This window comes from Mustela erminea, chromosome 15 (assembly GCF_009829155.1).
Source record: "Mustela erminea isolate mMusErm1 chromosome 15, mMusErm1.Pri, whole genome shotgun sequence".
NCBI lineage: Eukaryota > Metazoa > Chordata > Mammalia > Carnivora > Mustelidae > Mustela > Mustela erminea.
In genome coordinates this window covers 85,155,581-85,177,220 of record NC_045628.1, presented here as the reverse complement: position 1 = coordinate 85,177,220, position 21,640 = coordinate 85,155,581, and the positions used below count along the sequence as shown (strand labels likewise).

The following is a 21,640-nucleotide window of genomic DNA, read 5'->3' as shown; positions in this document are numbered from 1 at the left end:
TACTTGTGATCTCTGTTCGTCAAATAAATAAAAAAATTTTTTTTAAATTTTAAAAAAAGAAAGTTTTTTTAATCACCTAGGGCTAAGTTTCATTACTGATAAATTTTCCTACTTCTGAACCGCTCTAAAGAAAATAAAATTACAGATTCATCTATAGAACAAACATAGGTTGTACTCTGGGACCACTTTTTTATGTATCATCCAGATGCCACAATAGATTGAATAAAAACAAGGATTAAAAAATAGCAACAATTACAAGATTTGTCATTAGCATTAAAATGGGAGAAATAGGGGTGCCTGGCTGACTCAGATGGTTAACTAGCTGCCCTGGCTCAGGTCATGATCCTTCTCAGTGGGGAGTCTGCTTCTCCCTCTGCCCCTCCCCCTACTCTTGCTCTCTTTCTGTACCACTCTCTCTCTCTCAAATAAATAAAATCTTTTTTTTAAATTTAATTTTATTTACTTATTTGACAGAGAGAGAGATGACAAGCAGGCAGAGAGGCAGGCAGAGAGAGAGGAGGAAGCAGGCTCCCCGCTGAGCAGAGAGCCCGATGCGGGGCTTGATCCCAGGACTCTGGGATCATGACCCGAGCCGAAGGCAGCTGCTTAACCCACTGAGCCACCCAGGCGCCCCTCAAATAAATAAAATCTAAAAGAAAAAAAAAAACCTCTCTGCCCCTTCCCCCATGTGCACATCCTTTCTCTCTAAAAATAAATAAATAGGTGCCCCTGGGTGGCTCATCAGTTAAACGGCTGCCTTCAGCTCAGGTCATGATCCCAGGGTCCCGGGATCAAGCCCCACAGAGGGTTCCCCACTCAACAGAAAGCCTGCTTCTCCCTCTCCTTATGCCTGTCACTCCCCCTGTTTGTGTTCTCTCTCTCTGTCAAATAAATAAATAAATAATCTTTAAAAAATATAAAAACAAACAAATAAATCTTTTAAAAATATGGGAGAAATAAAAACTCTGAGCAAAAAATACTGGGCTTTTGAATTTTGTGGACATATCCATAAAGATAGCATATTTATACATATATATAATTATGGAATGTGAGACAGCTGCTTAGGACAATAATTAGATTCTGAAAAAAAATGTTTAGACTTTATTTATTTGATAGAAGACACAGAGAGAGAGGGAACACAAGCAGGAGGAGTGGGAGAGGGAGAAGCAGGCTTCCCGCTGAGCAGGGAGCCTGATGTGGGGCTTGATCGCAAGACTCTGGGATCATGACCTTAGTCGAAGGCAGATGCTTAACAACTGAGCCACCCAGACGCCCCCTGAAAAATTTTTTAAATATTTTCTTTTTAAATATCTACATCTAACATGGGGTTTGAATTCACAACCCTGAGATTAAGAGTCAAATGCTCTTCAAACTAAGCCAGCCAGGTGCCCCAAGATTCTGAAATTTCTTTTTCATAGTAGCTCTGGTGGCTATATAAATAAAACAAATGTTTCCTTTGTTAATAGCACAACTGTTTTATTTCTCTAAATTTCAAATTTTCTTATTTCATCAATTTTAAAATTTCATTTTATTTTTGGTATTTTTATCTCCAGCTTAAACTTAACCTTTTAATCAAATTCTTCCATGTCCTATCCTAAGAATGTTTTAAGAGAAGGGCCCTAGTAGGTTACTTAGTCCAAATCCTGGTTGTATACAAGGAAAACTGAGTCCTAGAAGTTACATGATTTATCCAAAGCTTAATAAATACTAGATACCCTACTGACTTTTAGACGTTATTCATTTGTTCTCGCATCTAAACTCTTCTGCTTAAAGATATTTCAGCATTTCTACTATAGTGTTGGTCTGCTAATCTGAAAAGTTCTTTTGGTGTCTCACATAAAGAGACACCAAACCCACTTTTGGCGGGTTTTTTTTTTTTTTTTTTTGGACTGTTAAAGAATAATGTACACATAAAGGTTTATAAATCTTTATGTGTGGAGCTCAATTAAATTTTTTAAAGTCTTTTTTTTTTTTTTTTTTTTTCTTTGAGAGAGAGAGAGAAAGGGGGAAAGGAAAAGAGAGAATGTGAAGCAGGCTCCACACCCAACGCAGAGCCTGACACAGGGCTCAATCTCGACTGAGATCCTAACCTGAACCCATATGAAGAGTTGGATGCTCAACAAAAGAGCCACCCAGGCACATGGCTCAATTAAACTTTTTACAGTGAATATATCTACCTGACCACCATCCACATCAACAAACAGAAAAAGTCCAATATCCCAGAAGCCTTGTCTTTTCTCAATAATTTCCTTCTTTTCGGGGCGCCTGGGTGGCTCAGTGGGTTAAGGTCTCTGCCTTCGGCTCAGGTCATGATCCCAGTGTCATGGGATTGAGTCCCGCATCGGGCTCTCTGCTCCGCCGGGAGCCTGCTTCCTCCTCTCTCTCTCTCTGTCTGCCTCTCTGCCTACTTGTGATCTCTGTCAAGTAAATAAATTTTAAAAATCTTAAAAAAAAAAAAAATTTCCTTCTTTTCTTGTAAGCCATCCCTATTCGAACTTCAAAGATTAGTTTTCTCTTATTTTGAAATTCACATACACTGAAAATCATACAGTATGTACAATTTTGTGGCTGATTCCCTTAACTCAACATCTTGTCTGTAAGGTTCAGTCAAATTACGTGCAGTAATATTCCACCGTGTGGCTAAAACTATTTATCAGTCCTACTGTTGATGGACATTTGATTGCTACAAATTTTGACTATGATTTCTGTACATGTCTTTTAATGGTTTCCTAAGGTATCCTGCATGTGGTTTGTAAATGTTCTTGAATTTGTAGGCTAATGTGTTCTTTTTGCCATTTTAGAAAATTCTCAATTGTACCTCTTCTGTCTCATTTCTCTCCTCCTCCTCCTGGAACATTAAACACATGGGGCTTTTTGTCAGTATCACAGACATCTTACATTCTTTTCTGGTTTTCCACCTTTCTATGATTCAGTCTGGACTTTTTCTTATTTCTTCCAATTCACTTATACTCTTCTTCAGCTATGCCCAACCTGCAGTTAAAATGCAGTTCCTTAAAATCTATATCTAATAATCCTATTATTAGATCCCTTGTAGGTTCACCTCTACTGTCTTTTCATTTTCCGTGATATGGCCTTGTCTCCTAATGTTCCTGATTACTTTTTATTGTGCTTACAGGAAAAGCTGAGGCTCTATATTATGTCAGCAACCCAAGCCAGAGGTTGGAAGTAGTTTTTTTTTTGGGGGGGGGGCTGTTTGTTTTTTCTACCAGTATCCCTCTTTGTGAACCCTTGTGAATCTGTTGAAAGCTCTTACAGCCTTTCTCTGTGTTTTTTCTAGAACTATGCACCCATAAGAGAAAAGCGGCTTCAAATGACAGATTACTTCTCTGGACTCCTTCTCTTAGATCTCAGGACGTTAATTTGCCCATTGTATTTATGCCCTGTGATGCTTTTGATGCATATTTTACATATTTTGCCCCTCTTCCCCAATAACTTTCTGCAAGAGGGCCTGGAATTACCTAGTCTTTAATTATCAGAAATAGAATGCCCTAGTATCAGAATAATAGCCAGAAATAACTATAATGCAATAAAAAATAAAACAGATGCAAGAGCGATTTCTACATAAAGGTATTTTCTGTGATGAGTTTTTTGCTGTTTATATAAAGATTTGTGATGAGTAGAAAACTTTTGCTGAAAAAGTCAACGCTAGAAGTTAATGAAAGGATTAAATGACTCAAAGGTCCATTCTAATGGATATCATCCTATTTTCATAAGATGAAATGCAAAGGTTTATGTGTATTTTATGCAGAGCCATAATTCTGTATGATGAAATCTGAATATGTAAGCCCTAGATTTATTTGTAATTCAACTCCAGAAATCTTCATTTTCTTATTTTTTTTTCCCCGTTTTGGAAATCCTTCTACTTATAGAAGTAGAAAGCACACAGAAACTAAAGTAAGGGGGAAAAGGGACTTTCCACTGCCTGACATAGACAAGAGACCACAGCAAAACAGATCCACCATCTCCAACTGCTCTCGGCAAGATCCATCAAAGCACTGCCACAAGCCTGACAGTTTGTGAGCATCCCAGAGGAGGGCCAGCACAACTCGAGAGAGAGTCCTGCCCCGGGAGAGTGGAGGACAACCACATGCCAATCTGCCTGCAGGCACCACCCACCACCAAAAGCTTCTTATGGGACAATACAGGGAAAGTGTCTGCAGTCCGGGCTACTTCATCTCTGGTGGAAAATTGGTCTGACTCAACTCAAACCCAAGGCAGGCGGCCCCCGACTGGCCCACTAACACCACGGGGACCAGACTGTGCCCACAACAGGCAGAGAGCCATCGCAGGCAGGACTAAAGGCAACACAGCTCCACCACAACAGTAGAATACCCCTGGAGCAACATACGTAGGAGAAACCCCTGAAGTACCAGGCTCTGGGGAACAGCGGACATTGAACTGCAGGACCTCTTTGTCATAAAGCTACTACTTTCAAGTGTGGGAGACATGGCTTACTTTCCTAACACAGAGAAATAGACACAGCAACAGACAGAATGAGGATACAGAGGAATATGTCCCAGATGAAAGAACAGAAACCAATCAGAGCAAGAGACCTAAGCAAAATGGAGATAAGAAACATGTCTGAGGGGCACCTTAGTGGCTCAGTGGGTTAATCCTCTACCTTTGGCTCAGGTCATGATCCCAGGGTCCTGGGATCGAGCCCCACATTGGGCTCTCTGCTCAGCAGGAAGCCTGGTCACCCCCCCTTCTCTGGCTGCCTCTCTGCCTACTTGTGATCTCTGTCAAATAAGTAAATAAAAATTAAAAAAAAAAAAGAAAGAAACATGTCTGATACTGAATTTAAAATAACATTCATAAAGAGCATCTGGAATTGAGAAAGGAGTGCAGAACCTTCATGAGACCCTCCACCAAGAGACAGCAGCCTCAAAGAACGAATTAGAGCTACTGGACAGAAATAAAAATAGACCACCTGGAATAAATAGCAAACAAGAGGAAGTAGAAGAATGGATCAGCCACCTGTCTATCAGGACAGAGTTATGGAAAATAATCAAGCTAATGAGAGGGGGGAAAAAAATACACAAAATAAGAATAGACCCAGGGAACTCAGCGACAACGTCAAGCATAACAGTCTCATGACAGGGATCCCAGAAGGAGAAGAGCGAGGAAAGGGGGCAGATTTGTCTGAAGAAAGAATAGCTAAGAACTTCCTGAATCTGGGGAAGGAAGGAGAAATCCAGATCCAGGAGGCAGAGAGAGCCCCCAACAAAACCAACCCTAAGAGGTTTGCACCAAGACACAAAGTAATTAAGATGGCCAAAAGTAGTGATAAAGACAGAATTTTAAAAGCAGCAAGAGAAAGGAAAGCAGTGACATACAAGAGAAACCCCAAACAGCTATCAGTGGCTTTTTCAGCAGAAACTCTGCAGGTCAGAAGAAAGTGGCATGATAAATTCCAAAGGCTAAAAGGAAAAAATCTAGAGCCAAAAATACTCTATCCAGCAAGGTTTTCATTTAGAATAGAAGAAGAGGTAGAGTGTCCCAGAAAAACAAAAGTTAAAAGCAAAACCAGCCATGTCCCTGTCACCCAGGATGCCATCCTGTGTCCTAAATCCACAGTCCAGGATGCCTGTGTCCTAAATCCACAGTCCAGCTGCGGACCTCCTGCCCGAGTGGGCGTGCCACAGCCTGCCACCAGCCAAGTCAATACCCCTTCACACAGATTGAGGAGGACTCAAACTGACAACTTTCCCCTCAAATTTCAGCCCCTGTGCTCAAGTTTGTGTGCAAAAGTGGGCATAATTATAACAGCAGAATGAAGCATTCCACACAGTGACACTAATTCTGTGGCATATATCATGGATAAAAGATTGTACTAGGCAGAGAACACCTCCAACAAGCAATCAAAGAACACATACAGCATGAGGCTAATTACTAAAAGAAACAAACCCCGGAAAAATAAAACAGGATGAAATCAGAGAGGGAGACAAACCATAAGAGACTCTTAATCATAGGAAACAAACTGGGCTGCTGGAAGGGAGGTAGGTGCGGTACCTGGGGGATAGGCATTAAGTGGGGGCACTTGATGGAATGAGCACTGGGTGTTCTATGCAACTGACGAATCACTGAGCTCTACCTCTGAAACTAATAATACACTGCATGTTACTTAATTGAATTTAAATAATAAAGAACCCCCTTCCACACACACAAAAGAAACTAAAGTAAGACACTCTGACTCAAAGTAACAAAATAATAATAATAAAGTTGGTGCCATCTGCTTCTACAAGTCTGGGAGAATTTAGTTTTACTAATGCTAACAGCAAGCAAAAACAAAACTAGGGCTAATATTAAAATTAGACAACGTTTACTACTCTACATCGAAGTTAGAGAAAATCAGCAACAATGACAGAGACTGTCTTTTTGACAGCTGACTTAACATTTAAGAAAGCTTCAAAAAGAACTTCAGCATCACTTTTCACCTGACAACTTGGTAAACATTCTTTTTAGAATTCCATACTAAGAGTTATTATTTAAAGGATATACTTCTGTAACTTTTGCCCCCCCAAATAGAATTTTAGATAACTCAGGAATGTTGCAAATTCATGCATACTTCATAAATAAAAGAAATTTGTTGCCATGAATCAAACAAAATAGTTTAAATGTATGTAGTCTAAGAACATGTCCATTTAGATGAATGTCAAGTGAGCTATTCTGTGCTTCTTTTCTGTTACATTTTAAAATCACTCATACTTCACATTATAAGAAAATATAGAAATGTAAAATACACTTCTGAATTAGTGAGATTAAAGAGTTGACAAGGCAAGAATAATTGAAACTATTTCTAAATAACATTTTCAAGTTTCATTTATGCCCACAATTTGAGAGAAATGATAGTATAGCATCTAACTACAGTATGCTTTTCGATAGCATCAATCTATGCTATACTTTTATTTATTTATTTTAAAAGTAGGCTCCATGGAGCCCAATGCAGGGCTTGAACTCACGAGTCAGATGCCCAAGTGACTGAGCCACCCAGGTGTCCCCCATGCTATGCTTTACACTGAAAATCATCTTTGGGGTGTCTGAGTGGCTCAGTCTATTAAGCGTCTGCCTTCAGCTCAGATTCACAATCCCAGGGTTCTGGGATCAAGCCCCATGTTGGGCTCTATGCTCAGCAGGAGCCCCCTTGTTCCTCTCCCTCCCATTCCCCCTGTGTACACTCTGTCAAATAAACAAAATCTTTAAAAAAGAAAAGCATCTTACTTACACACATTTTCCAATAAATACCCAACTTCATCAACTTATTCTAGAAGGTGAAAAATGGTGAAAGCAAACATTAAGAAACGGGGGCAAAATTTCTGGTTTTAAGTCCAGAGCTTATGTGTACAAAAGATGGAATTCATGCTTATGCAAGTAAACATCTACAATTTAAGAATGAATTATGGAACAAAATATAGGTAGAAGAGCAAGAGAAATAAACAGATCCAAAAGGACAATTTTGTTTTTCTTCTTCTTCTTCTTTTTTTAAAAGATTTTATTTATGGGGCGCCTGGGTGGCTCAGTGGGTTAAGCCTCTGCCTTCGGCTCAGGTCATGATCCCAGGGGCCTGGGATCGAGTCCCGCATTGGGCTCTCTGCTCAGCAGGGAGCCTGCTTCTCCTCATCTCTCTCTCTGTCTGTCTCTCTGCCTATTTGTGATCTCTCTCTCTGTCAAATAAATAAATAAAATCTTAAAAAAAAAAAAAAAAAAGATTTTATTTATTTGCCAGAGAGAAAGCGAGAGAGCGGCAAGCAAAGGGAGAAGCAGGCTCCCCACTGAGAAAGGAGCCCGATGGGGGACTTGATCCCAGGACCCTGAGATCATGACCAGAGCCAAAGGCTGACACTCAAAACTGAATGAGTGACCCAGGCATCTCTGAAGGACAGTTTTCAACGGACGCTATTTAAAGTCTTCAATTGCTTTTAAGTTTAACACACCCTTTGTTAGAGATCGCAAGTTTTTATGACATGATTGCTCAGATTTAATTCTTATTCAATAAATGAAAGATGTACATAGTTATAAATAGATGACAAACATGAACAAAAAGTTTGCAAATAAATTTTTAAAACTTCAGTGATGTGTAAATTAAATTAAGATGGCACCACCTTCCAAGGACCAGTTTAGCAAACATTAAATAATACTCCTATCCTCAAACTTATGATACGGAAAAATTAATGCTTTAAGGAAAGTAATACCATTTTTTGGTAGGGGTAATTTTGCATTGACCATCAAAAGTTTTTAAAAATATGTTGACATGGGGTGTTTGGGAGGCTCAGTCAGTTGGGCATCTCACTCTTAGTTTTGGCTCAGGTCACGATCTTAGGGTCATGGGATCAAGCCCCAAGTCCAGGTCTGCTTGGGATTCTCTCCTCTCCCTTTCCCTCTTCCTCCTCACATGTGCATGCACACACATGCTCTAAAATAAATACATAAAATCTTTAAAAAAAAATATGTTGACACTGTCTTTTAACATGTTGACACTTTGACCTACAATTCCACCTATAGAAACTTTTTTCAGTAAGAGAAGTGTGCCAGTTTGCAGAAATATTCATGAAAAACCTCTTTACAATCGCAAAGACTAGAAACAACTTCAAATAACTACTAAATGATTATATAAATATAAAAAACATAATTCTATTTGATGAGAGCTAATATGATGAAATGTCAAATACTCCTCCTTCCCTCACTCCAGGTCAAAAACAAGGCAAGGCTTTTTATACTCTGTATTAGAAAAAGAAAGAAACAGGGATCTGTGAGGCCAAACGATTTCCAAGATAATACTACCATTCTTTGCATTTTTCACTGTGTTGGCATTTACAATAATGGTGCAAAAGCGGTGACAGGTAAAACTGCTGGGAGTTGAACCAAACTGTATTTCTTTACTATCACACACCTACAATAAAGAAAAAGTGTCACCTGTACTTATGGTAGCAACACCAACTGGTGAATACAATTCTGATACTAACTTGGAATTAGCATTGGACCCCACAGGTTTAAAGGCATAATCCCCCAAGACTGCCAGTCACTTCAGATGCCACCCATACTTCTGGCCAAATAGCTATAAATCTGGGAAGTTCTCAAGACCGCCCCCTCTGAGGGGCCTTAGGAGAGCTCTATACTTACAATCACAGTTTTAATATTAAGGATTCAAATCAGGACCAACCAAATGAAGAGACAAAGGAGGGTAAGGTCTAGAAGGCCCGACAGAGATTCTGTGCCTACTCTCTATGGAATCAGGTAGCATTTCCTACCTGGCACATTGATGAATACACCAACCAGTAGGCTGCATTGAGCTTTGGGGTCTACAGTTTTTATTGGTGCCTAACTGCATGTTACTGAACTAAATCTCTAGCATCCCTCTCCTCCCTTGAGGTTGGCTGGCTAAAACCTCCAATACTCTATAATCACATGGTTGGTCTTTCTGGTGACCCTCCCTCAGTCTCTGTCATTTCACCCAAGTCTTGGCCCAAATTCAAGTGTAATCCAAAGGGCTCATAAATAGAAAACACAACTCCAATACTAGGGAAATTCCAAGGATTTAGTCTTTCTCCTAAGAACTAAGGACACAAATGCCAGTAAACTTATGTATTATACAATAGATGTCTGTGATGAAGTAGTAAAAATTATTATTAATTTTACTAAGTTTAAGCTTTCAACTATATGTTAATATTTTGTACGACAGAGAAACATGCATAAGCAGGGAAGCATAAATAAACCACCTCTGTTTCATACCCAAGTACAATGGTTGTCTGAAGGAAAAATGGAAAAGTGCTTGTGAAACAGATTGCAAGCTGAACTACTTTTTCATGAAATACCATTTTTACTTGAAAGAATGACAAACTGGCTATTGACATTTTCTTGAAAACAAATCAAGAAAAATTCACTTCAAGAAAAATGATAGTATTAGTTGCTGAGAAAATTTGAGCTTTCAAGTGAAAATTAGCATCTTTGAATACTGTATCCACTACTGTCAGCTTGACAGCTTTCTTAAGTGTCAACATTTAAAATAAAGTGTCAACATTCATAAGTTCATTCATAAGTTCATCAATATTTTCCAAATATATGCATTTTTTAATTGACTAAAGCACAATGTTACCAAACATATAAAGGTAAAAAATTCACTCACAGATCAATGAAACTTAATGTAATAAAGTATGAAAACCTCACTAGATGGTTTCAGATTCTACACTGTTAACAAATTTTAAGAAACTGCCGCTTGTCAAGTTTTGGTGCTGTGTTAAAAAACCTCACAACTATCCATAATTGTCTGGAACAGTGCTCTCCTCTACAACCAAATGTCTATGTGAGGGCAGATTTTTGTTTTATACTTAAAACAAGATATAGCACAGATTCAATGTAGAAATAGATGTGAGAAGATACCACATACTTGCTGTCTTCTACAACATCAGACTTTAAAGAGATTTGCAGAAATGTAAAACAATGCCACTGTTCACTAAATTTTTGAAAATAATTTCACTATAGTTTAGTGTACAGTTTCAACAGTAAAAAATGGGAAATCACAGGAACACCCAGGTGGCTCAGCTGGTTAAGCATCTGCCTTTGGCTCAGGTCATGAACTCAAGGTCCTGGAATTGAGCCCCCATCACGCTCCCTGCTCAGAGGGGGTCTGCTTCTCCCTCTGCCCCTCCCTGTCACTCATGCTTTCAGATGAATTAATCTTGAGGGCAGGGAGGGAAACCATACCAAAAAAAAAAAAAAAAAAATGTAGAGGAATGGGTATCTCAGAAAGAAGTACGTTATAGACACAGAAACTGTTTTTTAAAGATTTGTTTTTTCTTTAATTTTTTCTTAAGATTTTATTTATTTATTTGACAGAGAGAGAGCGCGCACCACGTAGGCAGCATGGCAGGCAGAGGGAGAGAGGGAGAAGCAGGCTCTCCACTGAGCAGGAAGCCTGATGAAGGGCTTGATCCAGGACTGTGGGATCATGATCTGAGCCGAAGCCACTTAACTGACTGAGCCACCCAGATGCCCCTACTTTTCTATTTTAGACAGAGAGAGAGAGAGAGAGAGAGCACAAGCACGAGAGCACCTGTGTGAGCATGAGTGGGAGGGGCAGAGGGAGAGAGTATCCCAAGCAGACTCAGAGCTGATTATGGATTGAGTGGTGGGGCTCAATCTAATATACCTGAGATCATGACCTGAGCAGACACCAAGAGTGGGACACCAAATCAACTGTGCCACCCAGGCGGCCCACAGAAACTTCTATTTCTAAAATGACATATTAAAATTTAGAGTAAGTAAACCAACAGAACACAAAACTATATATAATATGCTCTGAATTTATTTTTTAAAACCACAGAGGCAAAAACTGTATTCAAGCAAAGAAACCAAAATTTTAACAGTAGTCCTTGCTAGTTAGCTGGATATGGTAACCAATATTTTCTTATTCTAACCATGTTTCTTACAAATGTTCTATAATAATCAGATAGTATTCTCATAACTACACAAAAAGATTAATTTTAAAAAGGAAAGAAAAAAATTCTAGCATTCCATTAAAAGAGTAAATGAGGTTCTGATGTTTAGCTACTTTTTAGAATTTCCCAAAATTCTGGGGCACCTGGGGGGCTCAGCGGGTTAAAGTCTCTGCCTTCAGCTCAGGTCATGATCCCAGGGTCCTGGGATCGAGCCCTCCATCAGGCTCTCTGCTCAGAAGAGAAGACTGCTTCCCTTTCTCTCTCTCTGTCTACCTCTCTGCCGACTTGTGATCTCTCTCTGTCAAATAAATAAATAAAATCTAAAAAAAAAAAAAAAACTATTAAAAAAATTTTTCCCCAAAATTCTAAGTTGGTCAACAGCTTATAAAGCACTAGAACAGCAAAAAAACAGTACCTAAACAAATTTAAAAAAACTCTCAAACCCCCACACTAAATCATTACAAAGCTACCAAAAAGATATGCTAATTTTTTAAATAGCTGTTCATTTATATTTGAAAAGAACAAGTTGGTCCATGTAAGTTGTTTTTTTTTCTTTTCTTTTTTAAAGATTTATTTCTTTGATAGAGAGGGAGGGGGAGAGAAAGACAGACACATACACACACACAGAGTAAGAGAGGGAACAAAAGCAGGGAGCATGGGAGAGGGAGAAGCAGGCTCCCAACTGAGCAGGAAGCCCAACTGGGCTTGATCCCAGGACCCCAGGACTTGACCAGAAGGCAGGCACTTACTGACTGAGCCACCCAAACACCCTGTCCCTCTAAGTTTTAAAAATACAGGGCTCTGACTTAAGGGCAAAAAAGTTGACCAACTTTTTAAAATAAAGCAACTGGGGCGCCTGGGTGGCTCAGTGGGTTAAAGCCTCTGCCTTCGGCTCAGGTCATGATCTCAGGGTCCTGGATCGAGTCCCGCATCGGGCTCTCTGCTTGGCAGGGAGCCTGCTTCCTCCTCTCTCTGCCTTCCTCTCTGCCTACTTCTGATCTGTCTCTGTCAAAGGAATAAAATTAAAAAAAAAAATTTAATAAAAAAATAAATAAAATAAAATAAAGCAACTAATAAAATGCTGATTTAAAATAAAAAATCAGAGATAAGAAAGTCCAAAACTAACCACCTCGCATGCAAAAATCGAAATTTCAAGTTATGTAATTACAAATTAAATAAAATTCAATTATTACATATTTCTTTATTTCTTCATTTCACTTTTTTTTTATTCTATCATTTTTACATTATAATAAGATACTAGTTAGCAGGGTGGTGGCAGTGAAGTATGGAAGTTTTCAATTAAAACACTTCAGATGTATAACACACTTGGGTAAAATAGACTTAATTTCTAAAAAATCAGGGACCAAGTAAAATCAAGTAATAAAATATTTTATATATATATATTTTATTCTTAATATGGAAGTCAAGAGAAATAAGTATTTCATATATAGAAGATAAATAAAATCACTTACTGCTTACCAGGACTATGATGAGTTGCATATTCTCCATTTTGAAATTCTTCTCCTGCCACATTCATTCTACCAGGATTAAAAGGTCCTACTGCAGTCTTGGTCTGTGAAGTCAAAGATGGGGTGTATGTTTGTATATTAACACCAAAATTACTTGACTGAAGTCCTTTAGCGATATCTCCCAAGCTGGTATTTTATAGTGATGTTTTATATATGTAACCATTAAGTTCGTATCTCGCCCAGCATTCACAGAGCTTATATCTGTTTCTAAGGTTGTAACATTAGTAATAGGAATTTCAGAGTCGATTCTGTAGTGATAACATTATTACCCATTCCTGCATTTACCTTACTTCTTGAAAGACTGGAAGTGGAGAAATCCAAATCTTTGGTTCTATTTTTAGTTCCAGGAAGTCCCCATTCAACAAAATTGGAAGAATTTTTCTTTTCCCCTCCATTTGTTTTTATGTCCTCTTCATCATCGATAACAATTGTCTCACTCACATTTCCCTTCTGAGAAGGCAAATCTCTTGAGGCAGGAAGAATTATGGAATAGTTTCCTTGTAGCCTTTCATTGCTTGATGAAGCAAATATAAAATTTCTTTGATCAGCTATTGCTGGAGTAGAAGTCGAAGGAGGTTGTATAGATTCAATAAATACGACATCATCATCATCATCACCATCTTCTACTGATGAATTTCTACATCTGTTAACTAAAGGACTAGCTGGGTTACCAAATGAATTTCCTATATCCATGAGACTAGCTGCCATGGCTTTATTACTCTAATAAAACAGGAGTTTGTTCATCCAAGTCTAATCCTCTCACTGAACATTTATCCATGCCAAAGAACCTGTAGGAACAGAGAATAGTTTAAAAAAAAAAAAAAAAAAAAGTACTAGTATGATTACTGAGCTTTATCACAATGGAATAACACAAAGTTTAATTTAAATTCTCGTGACTTTTACCTAACTTTTAGGGAAAAATTATGACTTATTTTGTTTTTCTCTCTCACTAACCATTTAATGCTTACCTCAGAATTTAATGGAAATTAATCATCCAATTTGTGGTACTCCTTTAAAAATTTACTCATAGTACTTATTTATTTAACCTACTTATCCTTTACAATGAAAAAACAAAAAAAACCACAAGTCTTCCTTTGAATTAGTAACAAAACAATCCTATCAAATACCAATAATCCTGGGTCCGAGCTATAATTACTATACTTTTATCTACTAAAATAACTATGATATAGTCTAATCCTTATTTCCCTAGTATCTTTGGTCACTGATTTTCAAATTCTCTGCTTCCGACATACTTTGATTAAATCTTTCTGAATCTTCTTGTTTTTGTACAGAAACTGCCAAACATTGTTATGGGTGTTTTATGTAAAATTCCGAAAACAGCCCCATAATGTAGGTATAATTTAATTCACTTAGCAAATCAGGAAGAGGGGGCGCCTGCGTGGCTCAGTGGGTTAAGGCCTCTGCCTTCTGCTCGGGTCATGATCCCAGGGTCCTGGAATTGAGCCTGGTATCAGACTCCCTGCTTGGTGGGGAGCCTGCTGCCCCCTCTCTCTGTCTCTACATGCCTCTCTGCCTACTTGTGACCTCTGCCTGTCAAATAAATTAATCTTAAAAGAAAGAAGGAGTAAGGATAAGAGTTATCATTAAAACAAAGATATAAGGGCGACTGGGTGGCTCAGTTGTTAAGCGTCTGCCTTCTGCATGGGTCATGATCCCAGAGTCCTGGGACTGAGCCCCGTATCGGGCTCCCTGCTTGGCGGGAAGCCTGCTTTTCTCTCTCCTACTCCTCCTGCTTGTGTTCCCTCTCTCACTGTGTCTGTCAAATAAATGAATAAAATCTTCAAAAATTAAATAAAATAAATTAAATAAATAAAAGACATAAATAAGACTGTTTTGGGGACGCCTGAGTGCTCAGTAGGTTAAGCGGCTGACTTTGGCTTGGATAGCGATCTTGGAGTCCTGGGATTGGGCCCCTAGTCAGGCTCCACCCTTACTCTTACCCCACCTTATCTCTCTCCCTTTGCCCCTCCCCCTACACATGTTCTCTCTCTCTCAAATAAAAATCTTTATTTAAATAAATAAATAGATAGTATTTTGCCCTTCTGTATTTACTTTTTTTTAAATTAATTAATTAATTAATTAATTTATTTTTTCCCAGCATAACAGTATTCATTATTTTTGCACCACACCCCGTGCTCCATGCAATCCGTGCCCTCTATAATACCCACCACCTGGTACCCCAACCTCCCACCCCCCCACCGTCCCTTCAAAACCCTCAGATTGTTTTTCAGAGTCCATAGTCTCTCATGGTTCACCTCCCCTTCCAATTTCCCCCAACTCCCTCTGTATTTACTTTTAGTGAATACTTTTAGTCACTTTAGTGATCAGTTGCTTTTATTTCCTGAGGGTTGATACATTTATCTCCTTTTTTTTTTGTAAGATTTTATTTGCTTATTTGACAGAGATCACAAGTAGGCAGAGGGGCAGGTGGGGGGGGTGGGGAAGCAGGCTCCCTGCTGAGCAGGAAGCCCGATGCAAGGCTGGATCCCAAGACCCTGGGATCATGACCTGAGCCAAACCCACTGAGCCACCCATATATCAGCCACCCCTGATATATTTATCTTTTTTAAAAAACTGTGACAAAATAGGGGTACCTGGGTATCTCAGTCAGATAAGTGTTTTTTTGTTTTTAAGTATTTCACTCATCCATTTAAGAGAGAGCACAGAGGGAAAAGTGAGAGGGAGAAGCAGACTCCCCGCTGAGCAGAGAGCCTGATGTGGGGCTCAATCCCAGCACCCTGAGATATAACCTGAGCTGGAGGCAGATGCTTAATCCACTTAGCCACCCAGGCACCCCAAGTGCTGACTCTTGATTACAGCTCAGGTCTTAACCTCAGGGTCATGGGTTCAAGCTGCATAATGGGCTCCACAATGGGCGTGGAACCTACTTGAAAAAAAAATTTGTGGCATAATACATATAACATAAAACTTACCATTTTAACCATTTTTAAGTGTACATTCAGTGTCAGTTTCTAAAATTTTTTAAAGAATGTTTATCTTTATTTGAGAGAAAGAGTGAGCATAAGCAAGGGGGGAGGGCAGAAGGAGAAGGAGAAGCAGACTCCCCACTGAGCAGGACTTGATCCTAGGACCCGAGATCATGACCTAAGCCGAATGCAGTTAATAGACAGAGTCACCCTGGCACCTTGTTTTTTAAAATTAGCAAGTTTCTGGCTAAATTTTTTTTTTCTTAAGATTTTAATTATTTATTTGACACAGAGCGAGAGATCACAAGTAGGCAGAGAGGCAGGCAGAGGGTGAGGGGGAAGCAGGCTCCCTGTTGAGCAGAGAGCCCGATGTAGGGCCATGTAGGGCTCGATCCCAGGACCCTGAGACCATGACCAGAGCTGGAGGCAGAGACTTAACCCACTGAGCCAGCCAGGTGCCCCTCTGGCTAAATACTTATTAGTTGAATAATTCACTAGCCATTCAATATTCAATTATGTTTACACATACAATTACATAGAAACTACATAATAAAAAGAATGTTAGATTTTTAAAAAAAGATTTAGAGAGAGAGAGAGGGAGCATGCTCCTGCACACACATATGCATGCATTTGTGCCACTGAGGGGCATATGGGGAGAGAGAATCTCAAGCAGACTCCCTGCAGAGTGCTGAGCCCAACTGGCAGGGAGGGGGAGAGCTTGATCTCAAGATACTGAGATTATGACCCGAGCCCAAACCAAGAGTCAGATGCTCAACCAATTGAGCCACCAAGGCACCCCAAGAACCTGTGATTAAAGAAAAAAAATTAGCTCAAATAGAAATGTTTAGATTATGACAAGATTAGCACATGATGAGAAAGGTAAACTAACTTACTTTATGAACCTTCAAAAATTAAAAACCAACAGGAAAATACTTAGAAATATTTAATTATTGAGGTACCTGGCTAGCTCAGTTGCTAGAACATGTGACTTGATCTTGGGGTTTTGAGTCTGAGGCCCACATTGGGCATAGATTAGTTAAAAACAAAAACAAAAAAAACACACCATAAAAAAATGATTGTTTTAAACGTTCATTTTTTTGGCCACTTGTAACTGTAACCTCTATAAAAAAATAATCAAGAGATAGGTTACAGGGGCGCCTGGGTGGCTCAGTGGGTTAGGGCCTCTGCCTTTGGCTCAGGTCATGGTCCCAAGGTCCTGGGATGGAGCCGCGCATCAGGCTCTCTGCTCGCATCAGGCTCTCTGCTCGGCGGGGAGCCTGCTTCCCCCTCTCTTTCTCTGCCTGCCTCTCTGCCTACTTGTGATCTCTGTCAAATAAATAAATAAAATCTTTTTTTTTTAAAAGATTTTATTTATTTATTTGACAGAGAGAGAGATCACAAGTAGGCAGAGAGGCAGGCAGAGACAGAGGGGGAGCAGGCTCCCTGCTGAGCAGAGGGCCCGATGCGGGGCTCGATCCCAGGACACTGAGATCATGACCTGAGCCGAACGCAGCGGCTTTAATCCATTGAGCCACCCAGGCGCCCCATAAATAAAATCTTAAAAAAAAAAAAAAAAGAGGTAGGTTACAAAAACTGTTGTTAATCACTAATTAGTCCTAAAACATGTCCTGTTGCATCTCTGCAAGCTTACACTATCAGACAGGTCTTTCTTACTATAAAAATATTTATATATTTACATGAAAATAATCTCAACTCAAAAGCCAACTTCATGTTTAGTTCCTGTTAGTGAGTATCTGCCACACGCATTCCCATTTAATCAGAAATAAAATTACTATCTAGAAATCAATAGCTTGAAGGGACTAAGTCGATAGAATGATCACATACAACTAACTTCATTTCCTTCCTTCATTTCCTTTTAACAGCCATAAACAAAGGTAAAGTTCCCACTCCCAAGGAAAGAAAGAAGCAATAAAAAGAAACAAAGCAACAAAATTTTACAAGCTTAATAGTGAATGGATGAGTATTAGATCTCAGCCTGAGATAAACCAACTCTAAGAGTGAGTGGAAAAGCTGAGAGAAATATCCTGATTCATGCTGGAGAATTTTCAATAGGCTCAGAAACCAGTAGCTCCAGATATCCCTGAAACAGGAGAAGGGGGAGCTAAAACGAGTTTGTGAGATCCCAGATTCAGTCTTTCCCTCCAGGTTGAGGATGACAAGTTTTTTCCTACCCTGGCACAAGTTCTAGACTTTCATTCTTTGGATAGAACGTAAGATTTTTGTCTGGGGTTCACCAAGCAGGGGTAAATGGTTCAGTATCATGCGTGTGAAATGTCTTCTCCCACTCGATTCCCATACAGCTGGCAACCAGATCACGATCTTCGAGGCATGTACCTCTTCCCTGGAAAACTTTTTTCTCCAAAACACTCTTCTCTGTGGAATTAGGAACCAGCAAAAAAGGAAATACCTAAAGATATTGACTTAAGAGATGACCTACCACTTGGTGAAAAAAATCATCCTACAGGGAAGCTCACAAATTGAAAGCCCCACACATTTTTCTAACCTGCTTTCTCTACTTCAAAATTCTTAATCACAAGTAGACCAGTCAAAAATAATATCTGATGAAAGCTTCTAATAATAATTACAAGGAAAGAAAAAGAAAACAGAAGTAGATAATCCGACAAAAACAAAAATAAAATGAAAAATACACAAAACTATCAGTACTCTAGATGGGTGATGAGTAAAAGATCATTAAAAATGTCCAGGTCAGGGGCGCCTGGGTGGCTCAGTGGGTTGAGCTGCTGCCTTCGGCTCGGGTCATGATCTCGGGGTCCCAGGATCGAGTCCCGCATCGGGCTCTCTGCTCGGCGGGGAGCCTGCTTCCTTCTCTCTCTCTCTCTCTGCCTCTCTGCCTACTTGTGATCTCTGTCTGTCAAAAAAAAAAAAAAAAAAAAAAAAGTCCCAGGTCAAGATCCCAGGATCCTGGGATTGAGTCCCACATCGGGCTCTCAGCTCGGCGGGGAGCCTGCTTCCTCCTCTCTCTCTGCCTGACTCTGCCTACTTGTGATCTCTGTCAAATAATAAATAAAATCTTTAAAAAAAAAAAAAAAAAAAAAAAAGTCCAGGTCAAGAGTAGCATGCTCTACCGACTGAGCCAGCAAGACGCCCCAAAGAGAGCAGAAATATCGACACTGTTCTGGCTGGTACTAAAATCTAGTTTTTTGTACTACATCATGCTGCAAATACCTCAGAATACTCTGAGAAAAAATGGCTTTTCTAAGTGATAATAACTGAGTCAGTGACTTGTTACCTTGCCAATCTTTGTCCCCAGTAGTTCCCTTTCTCTGTGAATGCCCAGCATAGCTCTAGAACCATACCTACATCCCACCAGCTCACAAAACTCCATGAAATGTGAAATATCACCACTTCAAGGATCCTAAGAAAATTACCTAACTGAAACAATTTCCATTCCCAAAATCTAGGCATAGCAATCTACATTGTGACGCCACATGTCCTAGGTCTAACTAAAATGGTGTACTGTGAAGAAAAGAGTTAAGTGCAATGTCAAGTTAGGTAAGGAGCAACAAGGCCAAGGGGGAAGGCAGGAATACTACAATGTGAGTTATTCTAACCTCAAGTTTCTTTTCAATGACCAACTGTAAATTGTTGGATCAGCTTTAAAGGACAAAATAGGCAGGATCTAACACTGCTGAATCTCAGGTAATAGATACAGAATCAGTGATTTATTTTTCCAAATCACCATCTTCAGATTCTTAATGAAATTTTTATTCAGACTCCCCAAAAAATCATTATTCAGACAAGGATTGGTGTTAAGAAGCCATTAACTGAATATCTGACAGAGAATTGGACATTTTATTGTACCAAAATGAAACATCACATAGATTACTTTCTGGTACAAGGAAAAGACGCATTAACTTCAGGCTGTCACTACCAATTCAGTGATCAATCTTAGAACCACATTACTCTAACTACTACATTATATATTTCCTGATGTACTTTTACTGGGAAGACTGTTAGGGTACTTAAATACAAATCTTCCTCAAGCATAAGAAAAACACGAAAAATAATCTCTGTCAACCAGAATACAACATAAGATTCAGTACATTTTTCTTTCCAAGAGCAAAGAAAAAAAACAGTTTTATCCATTGTGAAAGAACAAGAAGTTAAATTCAACTTAAGTCGTGTTTTGGAACTCTAGAAAATGCCAGTGGTTTTTATCAGCAAGCATTACCAGTGCTTTCCGAAGGGATTACCCAGGTTTGGCTCTGAGGACAGGGGCCACCTAAGCAATTAGCTTTTTGCCTTCAAGATAGCAAAGATAAATCGCATAACTGCGGCACTAAGTGTATAAAGTAAAAAATCAGGGTGCCATTACTCACAAAGAGTGTGTTTTCTTTTAATATCGGGCAACGTTTCACCAGGTAAGTCTGAAGGTGATTCCTGATCCTAGAACGACAGGAGAGAAGGATGAGAAATGATTTAGTTCCAGCCAATTTAGAAGCAGCACCAACTCCTACCTACCAGAGGAAGTAAAGAGTAAGAAATCAAGGAGTATCCATGCCTCCTCCACCCTCCCCCACCCAACAATGCTGTGGGGAGACGAGGTTTAAAAAAAAATAATTAAAAAAAAAAAAAAACTTTAAGGACCTCAACGACTAGACAAAGCTACATATCGTTCTTTAAATTACAAAATGGAAAGCGGAGGGCAGCAAGCTCGATCTAGAGAAGGGCCACGCGGGGTGGTTGGAGGGCAAATGTTACCTTGACGCCAAAAAAAGGAACCTGTATTCCGTCCTAACTTTGCACACCCAGCGTCATTTTCCGTCCTCCCCGCACCAATTTAGAGATGAAGGAAAGCTCAAGTCTCCGCCGGGCTGCTATCTCTTACAATTGTCCCACGCAGTTGCTATGACTCCGAGACTTCCAGGCTTGTCCGCCATTACAAACTTGCCCGAATTAGACACGAAGAGAAGACACGAAATGCCACGAAAGGAAGAGCGACGGAGGGCGCCGGGTGGGGGAAGACGCAGCACCCGCGACCAGAAAACCCGGGACCTCCGGTGGGAGCGCAGCCCGGAGAGCGGGAGAACAAACTGAAGCTCCCCTCCCCCTACTTTCCACCGCCGCCGCCGCCACCTCCCCCCCGCTCCGGCAAGAAAGAAAGGAAAAATACCCCGCGACCTCCCACAGCCCCGACCCGGGGAGCCCCCGACCCCCAAGAGACCCCAGCCTCTGGCGTCCGCCTCACCCAGCCCTCCCGGCCTCGCCCTCATTCTCGCAGCCCTTCGGGCCGCATGCGAAGACGCCTGCGACAGGAGCGGAGCCCGGAGCAGCCCCCGAAGCCCCGATCCGGAAGCGGCGACTGCGGGCGCGCAGCGGGGTATTAATCCCGGGTCGGTGGGAGGCTCCGGAGGCTGCCCTCACCCATCTCCGCCTTCCCAGTCGCCTCCGCCTCTGCCTCCCCCTCCCGAGGCTGCGCTGCTACTATCGTCGGACCTGGACTAGAAAGACAGCGGGGATAAGCCTCGCCCGGTTCTGGCTGCGGCTCCGCGGAACGAACCTCCCCTCCCGCGGCCCGCCCCGCCTTCGGCAAACACGCAGAACTCCGCTAAATCCAGTCCGGATTTAGCGCTGGTGAGGAGGAGGAGGAGGAGGAAGAGGCGGAGGAGGCGAAGGAGGCGGTGGCTGGGCCGAGCCCGGGAAGACCCCGCCCCCCGCACCCTCA

General features: G+C 40.5%; 1 protein-coding gene across 1 annotated transcript in view; it reads right to left on the bottom strand.

The window, feature by feature from the left end:
* ZMYM5 (zinc finger MYM-type containing 5) overlaps positions 1–21,426 on the bottom strand; it is a 45,539-nt gene extending 24,113 nt beyond the window's left edge. Inside the window, 5 exon segments of the mRNA XM_032315376.1 lie at positions 12,936–13,029; positions 13,271–13,705; positions 13,707–13,773; positions 20,295–20,361; positions 21,340–21,426. Of these exon segments, the coding sequence (XP_032171267.1) occupies positions 12,936–13,029; positions 13,271–13,705; positions 13,707–13,763 (586 nt within the window). The 5' untranslated portion in view covers positions 13,764–13,773; positions 20,295–20,361; positions 21,340–21,426.
* Positions 21,427–21,640: the final 214 nt, after the last annotated feature.